General features: G+C 46.9%; 1 protein-coding gene across 1 annotated transcript in view; it reads right to left on the bottom strand.

Moving 5' to 3' along the window:
• Positions 1–11,122: 11,122 nt before the first annotated feature.
• INTS9 (integrator complex subunit 9) overlaps positions 11,123–16,419 on the bottom strand; it is a 103,545-nt gene continuing 98,248 nt past the window's right edge. The window contains exons 15-17 of the mRNA XM_026518912.4: positions 14,817–14,915; positions 13,619–13,756; positions 11,123–11,850 (exon numbers count right to left, since the gene is read on the bottom strand). Of these exons, the coding sequence (XP_026374697.1) occupies positions 11,674–11,850; positions 13,619–13,756; positions 14,817–14,915 (414 nt within the window). The 3' untranslated portion in view covers positions 11,123–11,673. The remainder of the gene's footprint in view (positions 11,851–13,618; positions 13,757–14,816; positions 14,916–16,419) is intronic.

Genomic DNA, 16,419 nt, shown 5'->3' with positions numbered 1-16,419 from the left:
GATCGAGTCCCCAGTTTGGCTCCCTGCTCAACAGAGTCTGCTTCTCTCTCTGCCCCTCCCCTCCACTCATGCTCTCTCTCTGGCTCTCTCTCAAATAAATAAAATCTTAAAAAAAAAAAAAAAAAAGATAAAGAACATTACTGTCAAACCCAGAAAGTTCCCTATGTTCCTTCCTGGTCAATCTCTGCCTCCACCCCCTAGAGAAAACCAATGGTTTGATTTTGTTTCTTTCGCATTGGATTTGTTTTCCCTTTTCTAGAATTTCTTATAAATGGTGTCATACAATTCTTATTCTTTTGTGCCAGGCTTCTAGAAGCTCAGCATATTTTTGAGATCCACCCAATTCGTGTTTATTAGTAATTTGCTCTTTTGTTGCTGAGTAGAACTCCCTCCTACAGCAGCATCTGTCCATTCTGTTGCTAGGCACTTGGACTGTTCCCATGTTGGGCTATCAGGAATAAAACTGCCACGAATATTCACGTGCAAGTCCTTTTTGTGGATTTATGATTTTTCCCTCAGGTGAATACCCAGGAGTGAATCGTATGACAGCTAAGGTAGGTATATACACATTTAGTTTTATAAAAACTGCTGGACCTTTTCCAAAGTGATTGGACCCATTTTATACAACAACTGAAAATGTTGAGAGTTCCAATTACTCACATCCTCACCCATCTATGCTGTTGTCAGTCTCTAGCCACTCTGGTGGGTGAGTAATGGTATCTTGTAGTTTCCATGTGCGTTTCCCTGAAGACGAATGACATGCTTACACCGTTTCTATGTATTTCCTTTGTGAAGTATCTGGACAAATCTTTTTGCCTATTAACAAAAAATTGGTCTGTCTTTTCTTTTGCATTTAAGAAATACATTTTTAAGACTATTTTTTTTGAGCAGTTTTAGGTTTACAGAAAAATTGAGTGGAAAAGTAATTTCTGCTCTCTCACCTTTAGTATTTATCTTGCATTAGTGGGGCACATTTGTTACAATTGATAAGCCAGTGTTGACATATTAACTAAAGTCCTAGCTTATGTTAGGGTTCAGTCTTTGTGCAGTGTATTCCGTGGGTTTTGACAAAAGTATGATGACCTGTAGCCACTAGTATAATATTCTATGGAAGTTTCACTGTCCTCAGAATCCTCTGTGCTCCACCTGCTCTTTCCTTCCGACCCCTGGCAGCCGCTGATTTTTTTACCGTCTCCATAGTTTTGCCTTTTCCAGAATGTCATGACTGAAATTGTGTAGTATGTAGCCTTCACATATGGGCCTCTTTCATTCAGCAATGTGAATGTCGGTTTCCTCCATCTTTCTAGTGGCCTGATAGCCCATTTCTTTTCATTGCTGAATAATATTCCATCGTATGGGTGTATTGTCTTTTTATTGTTCATACTAGCCCTTTGTCAGACATATGTTACACATATTTCCCCCAATTTGTGGCTTGCCTATTCATTTTCTTGATATCTTCTGAAGCTTGTAATTTTGATATGGTCTCATTTATAACATTTTCTCTTAGTTATTGCATTCTGTGACTCAAGAAAGCCATGCCACGAGTTCTAAAGATATTCTCCTACGTTTTCCACTAAAAGCTTTATGGTGTTAGCTTTTACACTTTGGTCTAGGATCTTTTTTTTTTTAATGTTTCCTGAACTTTTTTATTCATGGGACTCTTTTTTCTCAGGGAACATCTGGTGGCACTGGCATGTTCCCCAGATCCCACTTCTCTCCCAGATGGTAAACTCCTAGAAGGCAAGGGACTGTGGTTGGATTTCTTCATGATCTCACAGTACTGGGTTTGTTGACTGATTTCGAGGTAATCTTATGGCAAAGGCAGGACATTTGAGTGTTATTTCTTCTATGTCAGTGTTTTATAAAAGATAGGTTTTGTGGCTATTTATAAACACTGAGAAACCAGAGAATTTTTTTTTTTAAGAACAGGCTAAAATAAAGAGGTTCTATGTAAGATCTTGTGCATTAATTTGACATCTGTACCAGGACTGAGTGGAAAGTGCCTTCTTCAACAGATCATTTTTGGAGGACTAGAAAGTCACCATCATTTAGCAGATTTTATATGCTGGGTCTAAACATTTGTCCAAGAAACAAAACTCCCATTGGAATATTAGCCAAATTTTCAAGTGTTATTCTACTTTATTCATTGATTAAAAAAATAATTAAAATGGGGCACTTGGGTGGCGCTGTCAGTTGAGCATCCGACTCTTGGTTTCAGCTCAGGTCGTGATCTCAGAGTCATGACATCGAGCCCCACGTTGGGCTCCACGCCTCAGTATGGAGTCTGCTTAGACTTTCTCTCCCTCTCCCTCTGCCCCTCCCCCACTCCTAAAAAATCTTCAAAAGAATCCGAGGTTGGCACTCAGGATAGAATTGTCTTTCTTACATAATCAAGAAAAAAATGCACCTCTCTTTTGGTGAGGAGGTTGTCTCTCTTGGGGTAGTTAGCCAGCGGGGCCACTGCAGGAATGGGTAATGGGGCAGACTTAGTACTGTACATCTCACTGGCTTCTTACACTCAATAATAAGAAGAGGGGCGCCTGGGTGGCTCTGTCGGTTGAGCGTCTGAATCTTGATCTCAGCCCAGTTCTTGATCTTAAGGTCATGAGTTCAAGCCCTGCACTGGGCTCCACGCTGGCCATGGAGCCTACTTAAAAAGAAGGAGGAGAAGAAGAAATGTTATCCCTTCCCATCTTTGTAAAATCAATGAAGTAAGAGCACAGGTGAGTCTGAAAGATCATAGACAGCCTTACTCCAATTTCGTTTTAACAATATGCTTGCATTAAAGGCTTAAAAATGAGCATCTCGCCTTGAAAAATCTCGTTTCCTATTTAAATAACCAAAGGGACAACTCTTTGACGTAAAATAATTTTGCCAGTTAAGGACCAGTGAGGCAACAAAAAACACACTAGTTATTTTAACAGAGAGTATAAATAGAGATTTAGAAAAAAACCATTTTGTCCCATACGAAAACATGTGGAAAGAAGTTCTACAATCTGAACAAAGTTCAGTGCAAAGACATGGTTTATACTTAGAACAAAAGAGTAGCAATTTGTCTAGTTTTAACCCGGGACAAAGTGAGGGATTAAGGTTTTTCACTGTCAGCACTGTTGACATTTGGACTGGATGACTCGTTACTGTGGAGAGTGGGGGAGGGAGCCGGCGTACTGGAGGACGGTTAGCAGTATCGGTGGCCTCTAGCCACTAGATGCCCCAGGTGCCCCTTCCAGCCCATTCCACTTGTCTCCAGACGCTGTGAAATGTCCCATCCGGAGCAGTGTTACCCCCAGTTGAGAACCACTGATTTAGGTCATGTTACCTTTAAATCTACAATAAAAGGAAAGGAACCAAGTTCACAACTAGCTTTATGGGTCACTACGCATAAATATATATTCTAGCACAAGCAACTCTCCCCACACAAAACACAAGCAACCACAAATCCTATTTCAGATCAAATTACACAGCACCTACAATGGTACTGACCTGTGCACTTAGTCTGATAGCCGCTAGCCTGGTGTCAGGATTGAGCACTTGAAACACGGCCGTATGAACTGAGGTGTGCTGTATAAGTGTAAAATTCACTCTGGATTTCAAAGATGAAGTCCCCAAAACATAATATTCTTTTGTATTGATTACATGCTAAAATAACATAATTTTGAATATAATGAGTTGCTTAAAATATATCAGTAAAATTATTTTTACTTCTTTCTTTTTGCTTTTTTATATTTTTATAATTATAAAATTATACATGTGGCTTGCACTGTATCCCTACTGGACAGTGCTGGGTCTAGAATCACAGGTACCACTAACCTTACTACAACTTCTGAGAACGTCTGTACATCAGGTTTAACAGGCATATCTTGTTGGAAGACAAGTTGCCACCAAAGCCAATCTAGGCTTACATGAAGTTTATGCCTGTTACAATGTGTTCAAGGTATGAGATGTTGTTTTAAAGATTTCATTCATTTATTTGACAGAGCACAAGCAGGCAGAGTGGCAGGCAGAGGGAGAAGGAGAAGGTAGTCACGAGAGGCAGGCACAGCCACACCTCACAACCCTCACCCCGGGAACGCCCTCTCGAATGCGCCATGACCACACGGCCGCGTGTCCCTCTGAACACCAACTGTCCCCATGTCCCGATCTGGACAAAGTACATGTACAGACATTGTCAAAGGTTTCCCTTATCTCACACGCTCACATTTTCATTTGTGAATATTTTTGTATCTCCATCCTACCAGATTCTTTCTCATAGATGCATGAACTTGAACGACATTAATTTCATTAAAGCACCACTTATAGAAATCAGATCACAGTGAAAATAGAAAACACAACTACTCCACAAGTTTAAGGGGCATAGATTCCCACAGGAAGGGGCCATGACCTCCAGCACAAGAGACACAGCACAAGATTATGAGGTTAGGAGCCTGATGGACAGGACACATTTATTCTCCTGCCACACGCTGGCCTGTGGCCTTAGAGGAGTCATTCAACTTTCAAGCCTAAATTGCCGTATTCATTCAGTGGTCGAATGTGTGGGGCTGCTGTAAAGATTTGGAGGTAATGTATGTGAAGCCCCTAGAACAGTGACATTTGCCAGAGTCGGTAAATGGCTGCTAGTATGATATTAGTGTTATTTCTGCATCTAATGGGTCATCTTACCAATGAGAGGTTGGGTCCTTAGGGATGAGTGGAGTATAGAGGGCCCATACTCTGGCCCCAATTTCTAAGCCCCAATTTCAAATGCATTCCATCATTCCCACAGGGACACTCAAGTCTGTCAACCCACTTGATCCTAAAGCAGCTCAGAAAATATAATTACACATACATATGGCCCGTAGGCCATGAAAAAAATGACTCATTTCAGCAGACCTAGCCTATCACCTCAGACCTGCAAAAATCCCCTCTATGGAGAGGGCCCATCAGAGGACCAGGGAGCTTGAGAGGCCAACCTCAGTTTAAGTTTGCCGATCAATCCTGCGTTAGGTTTACTACCTGCCCCTCCGCTGACGCGCAGCAAGGAGACGGCCACAGGATCCTGGGAGCGGCAGGAGGGCCTGAAGCGCCCTTTCCTGTTTTGGTGTCCAGTGTTCCAGGCTTCTGAACACCAGCCCCCTCTTTTTTTTTTTTTTTTTTTAAGATTTTATTTATTTATTTGACAGAGATAGAGACAGTCAGTGAGAGAGGGAACACAAGCAGGGGGAGTGGGAGAGGAAGAAACAGGCTCCCAGCGGAGGAGCCTGATGTGGGGCTCGATCCCACAACACCGGGATCACGCCCTGAGCCGAAGGCAGACGCTTAACCGCTGTGCCACCCAGGCGCCCCCCAGCCCCCTCTTCTGTTGTCACCCAACATGGCCCACGAATGTAGGTTACCCTTCTGGTGGTGCTCACTTCCACTTACATCTTAAAAACCAAGAGTGGGCGTTGTGCCCAGGGCCGGAAAGCCTGGCGGAATGAGGCACTGGCTCTTACCCTCAAGGAGCTGACGCTCGGGGTCAGGAAGGCAACATCTAGACAAAGCCCTCACCACACAAGGAGTAAGTGTCAGCGGCACCTCTGAGGGTTCATTTGAGGGCACCATGGATGCAGGCTCAGTTTTAAGGAATGTTCTAAGGCGGGATTAAGACTGAACGGGATTCAGATGTTTGGAGAAGAGAGGGCACTGGATCCGGGGAATGTTTCTTTGTTCGCTTAAACCTTTACGAGGCTTTCCCTCCATAAAAACTTCAGGGGCTACACACAGACACATTCCTTCACCACCCTGCAAGAATGATTAACCCCGTCCTTTTATTCTTTCTCCTGAAGGGAGACCAGGGGTGGGATGCCCGCTGAAATGTGTCTCGCAGAGCCGGTTACCATGTAATGAACCAGGACCCGCTGGCTGGCGCCAGGATGCAGAGAACAGCATGTGGGGATAACTTTTAAGATCCACTCTTTTATACTTGCGAGTATATTTTGCGGTACTGTTAGTCACCATGCTGTGCATTAGAGCCCCAGAGCTTACTCGTCTTACAGCTGAAGTCTATACCCTTGGAACAACATCTCCCCATTGCCCCCACCTCCCAGCCTCTGGCAACCACTATTCTCCTCTCTGTTTCTTTGAGTTTGCATTTTTTAGATGCCACATATGCGTGAGAACAGACAGGAATACCTTGGAGATACTGCGGGTTCAGTTGCAGGCCCCTGCAGTAAAGCGAATATCGCAATACAGAGAGTCACATTAGGTGTTTGGCTTCCTAGGGCACATCAGAGTTACGTTTATAGTGCCGTCTACTAAGCGCGCAACAGCAGGATGTCTAAAAAATACATACCTTAATTTAAAAAATACTTCATTGATAAAACATGCTGACCATGATCTGAGCTTTCGGCAAGTCGTAATCGTTTTGCTGGTGGAGGGTGTCGTCTGGATGCTGATGGTGGCTGATGGATCAGGGTGGGGGTGTCGAAAGCTGGGGTGGCCGCGGCAGTTTCTCAGTATAAGACAGCAGTGAAGTTCGTCACATTAGTTGACTCTTCCTATCATGACTTCTCTGCAGCAGTGATGCGGTGTGATAGGCTTTTTCTCACAGGACTTCTTTTGAAATTGGAGTCATTCCTCTCACACCCTCCTGCCGTTTTAGCAACTAAATTTCTGTAATAAGCTAAATCCTTTATTGTCATTTCAACAGTCTTCCCAGCATCCTCACCAGTAGGTTCCATCTCAAGAAACCACTTTCTCTGCTCATGCATAAGAAGCAAGTTTGATGGTGAACCTGCGGCAGCCCCGTCCCACCTTCAGGCTCCACTTCTCACGCCAGTTCTCTTGCTCTTTGCACCCCATCTGCACTTCCTCCCCTCAAGTCTGGAACCTTCAGCTTGTAAAAAATGCAGTATCCACTCAGCACAACATGAGGTGTGCCTGGACAGTATTTGTGTCTCTTGGACTTGGGTCATACAGCCAATGCCCTCAAGGTCCATCCATGTCGTTGTAAAAGGCAGGAGTTCCTTGTGCTTTTCTTATGGTTGAATAATACTCCATATTGTGCGTGTGTGTGTCCCGCATTGTCTTTATCCATTCATCCATCGACGGACACTCTGGCTGCTTCCATGTCTTGGCTCTGTGCCTACTGCCACAGTGAGCACGGGGGCTGCGGAGAGCTGAGAATGACTTATTTCCTTGGGCTACATGCCTAGAAGTGGAATGTCGGGGATCACGTGATAGTTGTATTTTCAATCTTTTGAGGTACTTTGTACTGTTTTCCATAGTGACTGCACCAACTTACATTCGTACCAACAGTGCACGAGGGTTCTCCTTCCTCCACATTCTCGCCAACACTTGTTATTTCTTGTCTTTTTGAGGATAACTGTTCTGACAGGTGTGAGGTGGTGTCTCATCACAGTTTTGAACATTTACATTTTCCTGACAGTGACGTTGTGTACTTGGTGGCCATTTGTACGTCTTCTTTGGAAAAATATCTATTCATGTCCTTTGCCCATTTTTAAATTGTCTTTTTTCCTTTTTTTTTTTTTTTGCTGTTGAGTTGTAGGAGTTCTTTATATATTTTGGATATTGATTCCTTATCATATAGATGTGTTTGCAAATATTTTCTCCCATTCAGTAGGCTGCCTTTTCATTTTGTTGATAGTTTCCTTTGCTGAGCAGAACTCTTTTTAGTGTGATGTCGTTCCACTTGTTGACTTTTGCTTTTGTTGCTTATGCTTGGTGTCATATCCAAAAAATTACTGCCAAGGACAGCGTCAAGCACCTTTTTCCCTATGTTTTCTTCTAGTAGTTTCGGGTCTCCAATTTAAAGCTTTAACCCTTCTCAAGTTAATTATTGAGTGGTGTAAGATAGCAGTTCAATTTCATTCTTCTGCATGTGGTTACACAGTATCCCATCTATTGAAAAGACTATCCTTTTCCCAATGAATATTCTTGGCTCCCTTGTCAAGTATCAGTTGACTGTTTGAGCGTGGGTTTATTTCTGGGCTCTCTGTACCTTTGGTTTATGTGACTATTTTTATGTCAGTACTCTACTGTCGTGATTACCATAGCTTTGTCGTAAAGCTTGACATCAGCAACTGTGATGCCTCCAGCTTTGTTCTCTTTCAAGATTACTTTGGCTGAATATTCAGGGTCCTTTGTGGTTCCACACAAATTACAGGGTTGTTTTTTTCTATTTCTGTGAAAATGTCATGGGAATTTTGCTAGGGATTTTACTGAATCTGTAGGTGGGAAAATAATGTTTTTGTGATGAGACTAAAACATAACGCACTACCAAGCAGCAGTAGAGAAGGTGGTATTTAATCTTTAGTAAATATACCCATGACTGATGTTGGCTCCAGCCTCTGGTGAGATTAGACATTTTCGGCCGAGTTCTACTCTGCCTGTCTCTAGGTTTTAGTTGTCACTTCCTCGAAAATTGTACTTGGTTATTTCTAACCTCATTCTGGGTTTAAAGAAGAGTAGTGTTGTTTACCCATAGTTCCAGTGCAATGAATTTGAGAACATCAGATGCTTCCTACCTACCCACTGTGGCAAGACAACACTGAACTTCCCTTATGGCTGCAGGGGGAACAACTGGACTTGGGGCCAGAGAAAAGAAGTGTCTCCCTTTCCTATCCACCAGTTTGCTTGGCTCATAGGAATGTATCATCAGACAGCTTTGGAGGTTTCTTCTCTCTTCTGTTGACACTTCACTGTAGTTTGGAAAAGCCGACTCCTGCCTGCGTAGGACAACTGTGAAGTCCAAAAGCTTTAAGCTCCCACGGGATCAAGGAGAGGAGTAGCTGTTACCTTTACTTGAAAAGAAGTGTCCAACCCCCGCCCCCCACCCCGGCCTGCTCCTGATCCCGGATACTCACATGACATTACGGTAAGGCAGATACCACTTACTGGCCATGTTTTGGGGAAAGTTACTTAATCTCTGTACCTCAGTTTCCCCATCCAGCATCTTAATTGTAGTCCTGTGGAGAGACAACCCTGAGGCAGAAGCGCCCAGCCAGGCCGCACCGGATTCCAGACCCACAGAAATGGTGAGATAACGAATGTTGCTTTAAGCCACTGAGTTTTGGAGTATTTGTTACACGACAATAAATACACCACTTCTTAGATTAAAAGAAATAATAAAAATACTCTTCACTAGTAATGGTTTTTCAATGACCATTTCATCATTAGGATTTTGTTGGGCTTGAGTAGAAATTATCCTAGATGTCCAACTCTTCACCAGGTCAGTGTCAGTGGTCAGTGGGCTGCCGTTTCCAGTGGAGCCACCATCAGTGGTGTAATCACGGCGCGGGAAGGCAGGTTCTGCTGTTCCTTCTGGGTCTTCTACGAACCAACCTAATTTGGTATCCAAATATCTGAACTCGAGGCAGTTATTCCTAACTGCTCTCTCCTAATACTTGGAAGAGCTGGCACTGGATTTTCTCTCCGCTTTAACAAATGATTCTTTGCTTCTTCCTGCTTCTCTGGCTTCTGCCACTCAGTAGGTGGTGGGAACTTGATCACAGTTTTTAGAATTTCTAAGTTATTACTGGCCTGTCAGTTACGGACTGACTTGCACTTACATACCGTTGGTTTCTTCAGTAATCACCTCTCAAGGGATCAATGCCTTGTGCTCTCTGAGCAAGCCCTTTAACAGAAATCAAACTTGGACAAATCCAAGTAAAATAACCACTTTGATTTTCTTGAGCTCTATTTTTATATTGTTTTCACATTTTAAAAGAGGTTCGAAATTTAACTTGATTTCTCTCCAGAGTTTTATTAGGAGGTATGCCTACATGTGGTGCCTATTTACAGTCTCCCCCTAAGAACAAAAGCAAGCTTTCGTGGCAATGGCACATCAATCTCTTGTAATGTCAATCCCCACCCAAGGCTGTACCCCCCCATTTTATTCTGTAGATGCATCTTAGGCCCCCTGATTGGAATGACCTGTACCCTGGAAAACAGAGGCCTGTCAGAGCGGAGCATTCCTGTGCCCACGTCTGGCAAAGGAAGCTGCTTGTTTTCCTCCTCTCATGAAGAATCCCATTGGCAGGACCATTCCAGAGACGAATGGACCGTCAATCAACTCTCTGTAAAACCTGAGCCAGTAACAGGATTGTACATGGTTCTTGGCTCACTAAATCCCTTTGTGATACACAGCTGCTGGCCAAGTTGGAGCACGGACTACTGACTGAATTTCAACCAGTCTAAAAATATTGTACGAACAACAGGCTGAACTGGGCCTACCTCCATAGTTGACCAAGTCTAAGACTTGTGCTCTTATCCCCCTTCTTCCGATGATAATATTTGAAAAATCAGCACCTGGGTTACAACTGATGCTATCTTAGATGCAATCAGGTAAACACCTGTTTTAAGCAGTTAAGAAGCATCAGTATTGCCGCTAGCTTGCTATTACGTAGGCTTCCTATTATAAGGATCTCTGGGCATCTGAGTTAATGCAGAGAATCCTGACCCTCTGCGGGAAAGGCAGCGCTGGGCAAGGATTAACTAGTGGAGCCTGAGCTGTGTGTTCTAGGCATTTCCCCAGAAGGTAAGGCTGCTGTTACCAATCTGTGTTGGTGTTCTTTATTTTGTTTTTTAAAAGATTTTATTTATGTATTTGAGAGCTCACAAGCAGGGACAGGGGCAGAGGGGAAGGAGAGGGACAAGGAGACTCTGTGCTGAGTATGGAACCCAGCAAAAGGCTCGATCTCAGGGTCCTGAGATCATGACTGAGCCGAAATCAAGAGTTGGATGCCTAACAGACTGAGCCACCCAAGCACCCCTGTGTTGGTGTTTTTTATACAAACGCAGCTCAGATAAAGTTAAGCACCTTTTCATACAACTTAAGAAAAATATCTGAGTTTTCTAACTAATGTTGGGTTACATGCTTGCACACACCAAGCTAAAATTTGCTATGGTATTTTTTTTTTTAAAGTAGGCTCCACGCCCAGTTTGGAGGCCAATGTAGGGCTTGAACTCACGACCCTGAGATTAAGACCTGAGCGGAGATCAAGAGTCAGATGCTTAACCGACTGAGCCACCCAGGTGCTCCAATATGGTATTTTCTAAGTTTACGCTGTTCTGTACAGTTTCATATTTTTTCAGATACTTAATTAATGTATACATTCTAGGTTCAACAGAGCACAGGTACTTCTATAAAAAATAAGTTTTATTAACAAAATGGGCTCACAGTATAAAATACAGACGATGGTTCATTATATCAATTTCTTGGGATCATCTTTCTTGTTAGGTGTAGCACTGTAGACAAATAAAACACAAGCAAAGACTAGCTCCCCTGCCCAAGGCCTATGAAACCAGGAGAAACCAACACCGACTGCTTCAGTCAGTCATCGTTTTACCTCCCCTTCCGCCATTAACCTCTTGGGAAGCTGCTTCTGTTACTCTTAGGCTACTCCTCAGCTTGCTGCCATCCCACCCTGGCCACCCGAGACAGGCAGAATTGGGAAGAAAATGAGTATAAGTTTAAAACAAAAGTTCTTGCTCAAAACAGTACTAGAAACCGAGCCAGGAGATTCTGGCTGTAACTGCTGATAATCACGACCCCCAAGGGCCACTTTTTTATTCCTCAAGCCAGAGAACACCACAAAGACGGCCAACTTTTATGCCCTTCCTCAGTTTGTGCTGGGCAGCCCCAGTGAAGGACTGCAGAATTTCCGTGAAGCAGAAATGGCTCAGACGTTCCATTTAGAACTTCTGTAGGAATTTGAGAACGAGGTCCCGCAGTCGTACCCTGAGCATCTCATCATTGTCACAAATGATATGAGTTGAATCTTCCTCAATCTGGATGAGCGTCTCAGCTTCCTGGAGCAGGACAATATGGCCCTTCGCTGTGTCTTCCACCTTAATATCGCTGAAGCCATGCTGCTCCAAAAGAAGAGAGAGGAGGATGATGGCTACTCTGAAAGCAAGGGGCCAGCTGAAAGGCAGGAGGACACTCAGCAACTGACACTTCTAGACTTGGCTAAACTGAACATTCTAGAAACTCACTTTCGATGCTCCCTAGTATAATTCTTCAGACTTGTCACAGGACCTCCTAGAGCAACAGAATTCAAACACAGCTTCATAGACTTTAAAAGAAGCCTCCAAACATGCACAATCTCATGCAAAACACAACAAAATTTCTATAACCTGCTTAAGCTTTTGTGAGTTATCTGAGGAGCACAACCAAGGGCCTGGGTTCAGGAGTTTGGGACGCTGGGCTGCCCATCACCAGCCAATGGTACCTGATGTAAAAAGCAGCTTCATCCTGTCCCAGGAAAATGCCATTCCTCAAAGCAAGATACCAATGGCCTTGTGATTTGGCATATCCTTCTCAAGGGAGAAGGAGACATGGCAGCACAGCAAATACTCCCCTACCTTAATGTGAGTTACAGAACTTTCTTACACATCACACATAAAGTTGAGGAAGAGGAAAAGAAGGAGAGATAAGACTGATTTGCCTGGAAGGGACATAGGATAGGTAAAGAACATGGGCTAGGGAGGGTCTCTCCCCTTAGTTCCAGAAAGCTCATGTGTAGGCTGGGGCAGATCCTAAGGGTCAGTTTCTGGATGAACCAGGCAGAAGAACTGGTGAAGGTGTTTCTGGGAAATTCTGCAAGCCGTTTCAAGCTTTTAAAAAACAAGTCAAGCTGAGTTCTACTAACAGGAGCCGGAGCAGCGCAAGGTCCTGAGGAAGCAGTTGCTGCCGTGTTCACTGCGTCACACGGGACGCTCCCAGGCTAACTCCCATAGAGTGTCCCCACCCTCAGGGGCTAGGAGGGCTGCACAATTTGGCCACAGTCTTTCCTTCAGGGAAAAATTAAAAGACTGATGGCCGGCTGCTGATCCAGGGAAGGGCCAGTGTCCTCCAGAGGTCTGCCTACTTCTTCCCTCTCTTCCCACTCGTCTGGGAGTTGCTGGCCCTGCTTCTCCAAGTCCTAGGGATCTGGCCACATGGGTGCCTCTGCCGTCACTGCCCCCCAGTCCTGAGCCTCTTGTCTCTTGTGACATGGCCATGCTGGCACTCTGACAGGAAGGGGTCTTCTTGAAAAGTGAGGCTCTAAGGGGCAGACTTCCAAAGTTTTCTTTCTTTCTTTCTTTTTTTTTTTTGAAGATTTTATTTATTTGATAGACACACAGTGAGAGAGGGAACTCAAGCAGGGGGAGTGGGAGAGGAAAAATCAGGACTCCCGCTGAGCAGGGAGCCCGATATGGGGCTTGACCCCAGGACCCTGGGATCACAACCTGAGCCGAAGGCAGACGCTTAACGACTGAGCCACCCAGGTGCCCCCTAAGTTTTCTTTATCTGGCCTTTCCCACCTCACCCATCGGTTACATCTAGGTTCCTGAAGGGCTTCCTCGGTCTAGTTCCCGCAAGAAATGGGGTGTGGTGCGGTAGTCTTCTAGTGGCCTGAGTCTGATGGGAAGGGGCTGGCAGAGAAGAAACAGGGGACCTACGGGGAAGGAGGGCATGGTCTTCTCTCACCTCTCTGGGACCCTCCCCTGGTTGTTTTCTGCCATGACCCTGGATCAAGCAGATGCTTCAGGGACGGCAGCTCAGACCGTGGAGCCGGAGAGAGAAGCAGCAACATGCCTTCCTTGAGGCGCCGAACAAGGCAGGCCGGCTCCCGAGCGATCTGGCCGTGCTCACCTTCTCCAGCGTCTGCACGAACTGTTCCACGGGGATCGAGCCGCTCAGCAGGGGCTTCAGCACTTTGCAGTCTGGGATGTCATCGCTCGCCCGCTTTCTCTTCTTACCGCCTGTGGGCTGGGCCGGCCTGGGTGGGGGCTAGAGCGGGAGACACCACGATCTCACCCAGCACGTCACCCCGACAGCGGCAGAGCTCGGTGCGGGGCCACAGCGAGAGCCTGTCTGTCCGTCCCGCCCAGGGCCCCGCTGCCCGGCCCGCCATCCCCGCTGCCAGGGCTGCCGGTGCTGGAGCTCAGGGGCGCCGTGCGCTGGGGGCGCCATCTGGTGCTCTGTGTAACGTAAGCTAGTGCCGCAGCGTCCACACGGCATCGGGACCCTTTTTGGCAGAGATCTTCCTTCTATCAAGACTCATTTTTAAGTTTTAAATGATTCACTTTAGTATTTTCCAGTAAATTCTTTAAATAATAAACTGTGTCGGCCACCGCTGTGCAACAGCACGTGGCCGAGGCCCCCAGCGGTGGGGGCGGCCTGACGGTTCAAACGGACGTCAGAGACACCGCCTACCAGTGGCGCTAGCAGGATTTTGTGAGGATGCAGCGGAGGGTGAGACAGAAGCACGGCCAGCAGCCCACGCGGCGGCACAGTCCGGGGCTGGAAGGAGGTCAGGCGCCTACAGAGCGACGCCGCGACGCAGAAAACACGGTGAACGTGGGGCACGACGCACCGGGGACAAGGCGCCGCGGCCCGTGAGCGGGCTGGCTCCCAGGTGCGCGTGTCCTGGAGGGGAGGCCTCCGGGGGGCGGGGGGCTGCCCTGCCGCTCGGGGGGCCCCCTCCCCGCCCAGCCCCGCACTCTGCACTGCGGCTCTAGCGGAGGCGCCCGCGGGAGCTCGGAGGGACGTCGGTCCTTTCGGGATCCTTTCGGAGCCGGGAAGGGCACCTAGGGTGATGTGCGGCCCCCGCTCTAGGAATAATAGCTGCTCTTCCCGTTTCTGTCTCTGAGGCATGTGGCCAGGGAAATAATAGGGAAGAACGGACACGAGTGTTCTGTTTCCAGTCTAATCCATTAAGGAGTCTGGTCTCTGCCTTGTGCTGGCTGGAGTGCGAGCACCACTGGTGGGGGCGGTCCGGGGGGTTCCTCATCTTCCCAGGCCCCAGCGGCAACTCAGGGGTGCAAGCCCAGCTCACCCTCCCCCGTACCTGAAGGACGTGCTTGTTATCTTTCGTGTGCAGCACAGCCGAGACGGTTGCCAAGGAAATGCCAGGCTTAATCTCCATGGGCACCAGCGCATCTGCGAGCTGGAAGCAGACAGGGGTTTCAGTTGGGCTCACCTCAATGTGGGGGACGAGGTGCTGTGCCATCCTGAGTCAGGACCAGGAGGCCACACGGAGAGCTCACGGGTGGCCGGTGATGGCCAAGGCCAGCTTTCCACAGCCACCAGCTTGCTCGCAGCGCCGCGCCCCTGCCACTGTGGTGGGAAAGGTGCGGCATCTGGTGCCATGAAGCTGAGCCTTTAGTGACCAGCGTTCCTCATTTTCTTTTCTTTTGAACTTTTGTTTATATCACTGCAGTCTAAATGACCACATAATTTTAAGGAAGAAAGAAGGTAAAAAATTCAAAAATACCTTTAATCAAAAATACACACAAATATATACATCGATTGTAAGAAAGAAAGGAGGTAAGAGAAGTGGAGAGAAGGAGGTGGTGGTGGAGGGTACACTGGGCTGAGAAGAGGAGGAGAACGAGCCTGAGCCCGACGTTCTTCGACCTGTTTCGGGTGCTCTTCCTGGAGGCGGCCCACAACTCTGAGCAGCCACCTCACGCAAGCTTGAGCCACCGCATGCTGGGACGCCAGGGTGCTGACCCTTCTGCTTTGCCCTTTTGTTAGTCAACCCCCAAATGATGCACTGCCAACACCCTGCCACGGGCTCATCACCCGAACCACCACAACCTCATGTCCACCTTCTGGTGCCTTCCAGACTGCTCCTGACCCTTCCACAGGATCTCTCGAAAACCTCTAAGGGCTTCTTCTTACTCAGAATACCTATCAGGTGCTGACTTTCCATGCCGGCCTCTGCCTCTGTCCTCTTAACCACTAGGTGACTAGTGTCAGGAAGGACAAGGACAGCAGCTTTTGGATGGAGTGAGCTAATTCCTGTTAATCTGACTTCTCTCAAAGGTGGAATACCCAACCTTTACCATCTCTCTCCCTACCACCCGAGTCTGACGCATACCCCTTCTCGTAGGCAGCTTTGCAGCTCCCCGACCCCGCCACTGGCGGTGACGTGGGACCCTGCGAGAAGCCCTCGCTACCGGGGTTAGCAGACTATCGCTCTTGCACATGCAGACCCCGAGCTACCCAAGTCTCCTTTGTGTAAAAACAAAAGTGAATAAATACGCAAGATGCCATTTATGTAACTATGAAGATCAGTATCCCATGAGCAGAGGAAGCTGCTTAGGATATTTAAAAGGAACGTGAGCACTGTTTCATGAAACAAGGAAACACATGGCATGGGTGTGAAATCTTCCCCCAGGGAGACCCACGTCTGCTCCGGGCTCCCAACAGTGCCGTCTGTATGCGGCCTTTTCCTTCCTGCGCCGCACTTACTCCCCCCACGGGTCAGCTGCCTGGCAGAACGGGCCTGGGAGGCTTGGGGACGGCATTGTGCGAACCTGGACAGCCCAGTGATTGAAATCTAAGACCCCGCTGTGCCACGAGGGAAGTCCACTCAGAGCCCACGACCACCACAACTCCGCTCAGACACCTCTGCGAGAGGGGCACGTGTCCCTCACCGCCCAAGA

The sequence above is a fragment of the Ursus arctos genome, unplaced genomic scaffold, assembly GCF_023065955.2.
Source record: "Ursus arctos isolate Adak ecotype North America unplaced genomic scaffold, UrsArc2.0 scaffold_11, whole genome shotgun sequence".
In the NCBI taxonomy this organism is placed as follows: Eukaryota; Metazoa; Chordata; class Mammalia; order Carnivora; family Ursidae; genus Ursus; species Ursus arctos.
The sequence above is the reverse complement of the archived record's forward strand: the minus strand, read 5'-3'. Positions and strand labels throughout refer to the sequence as shown.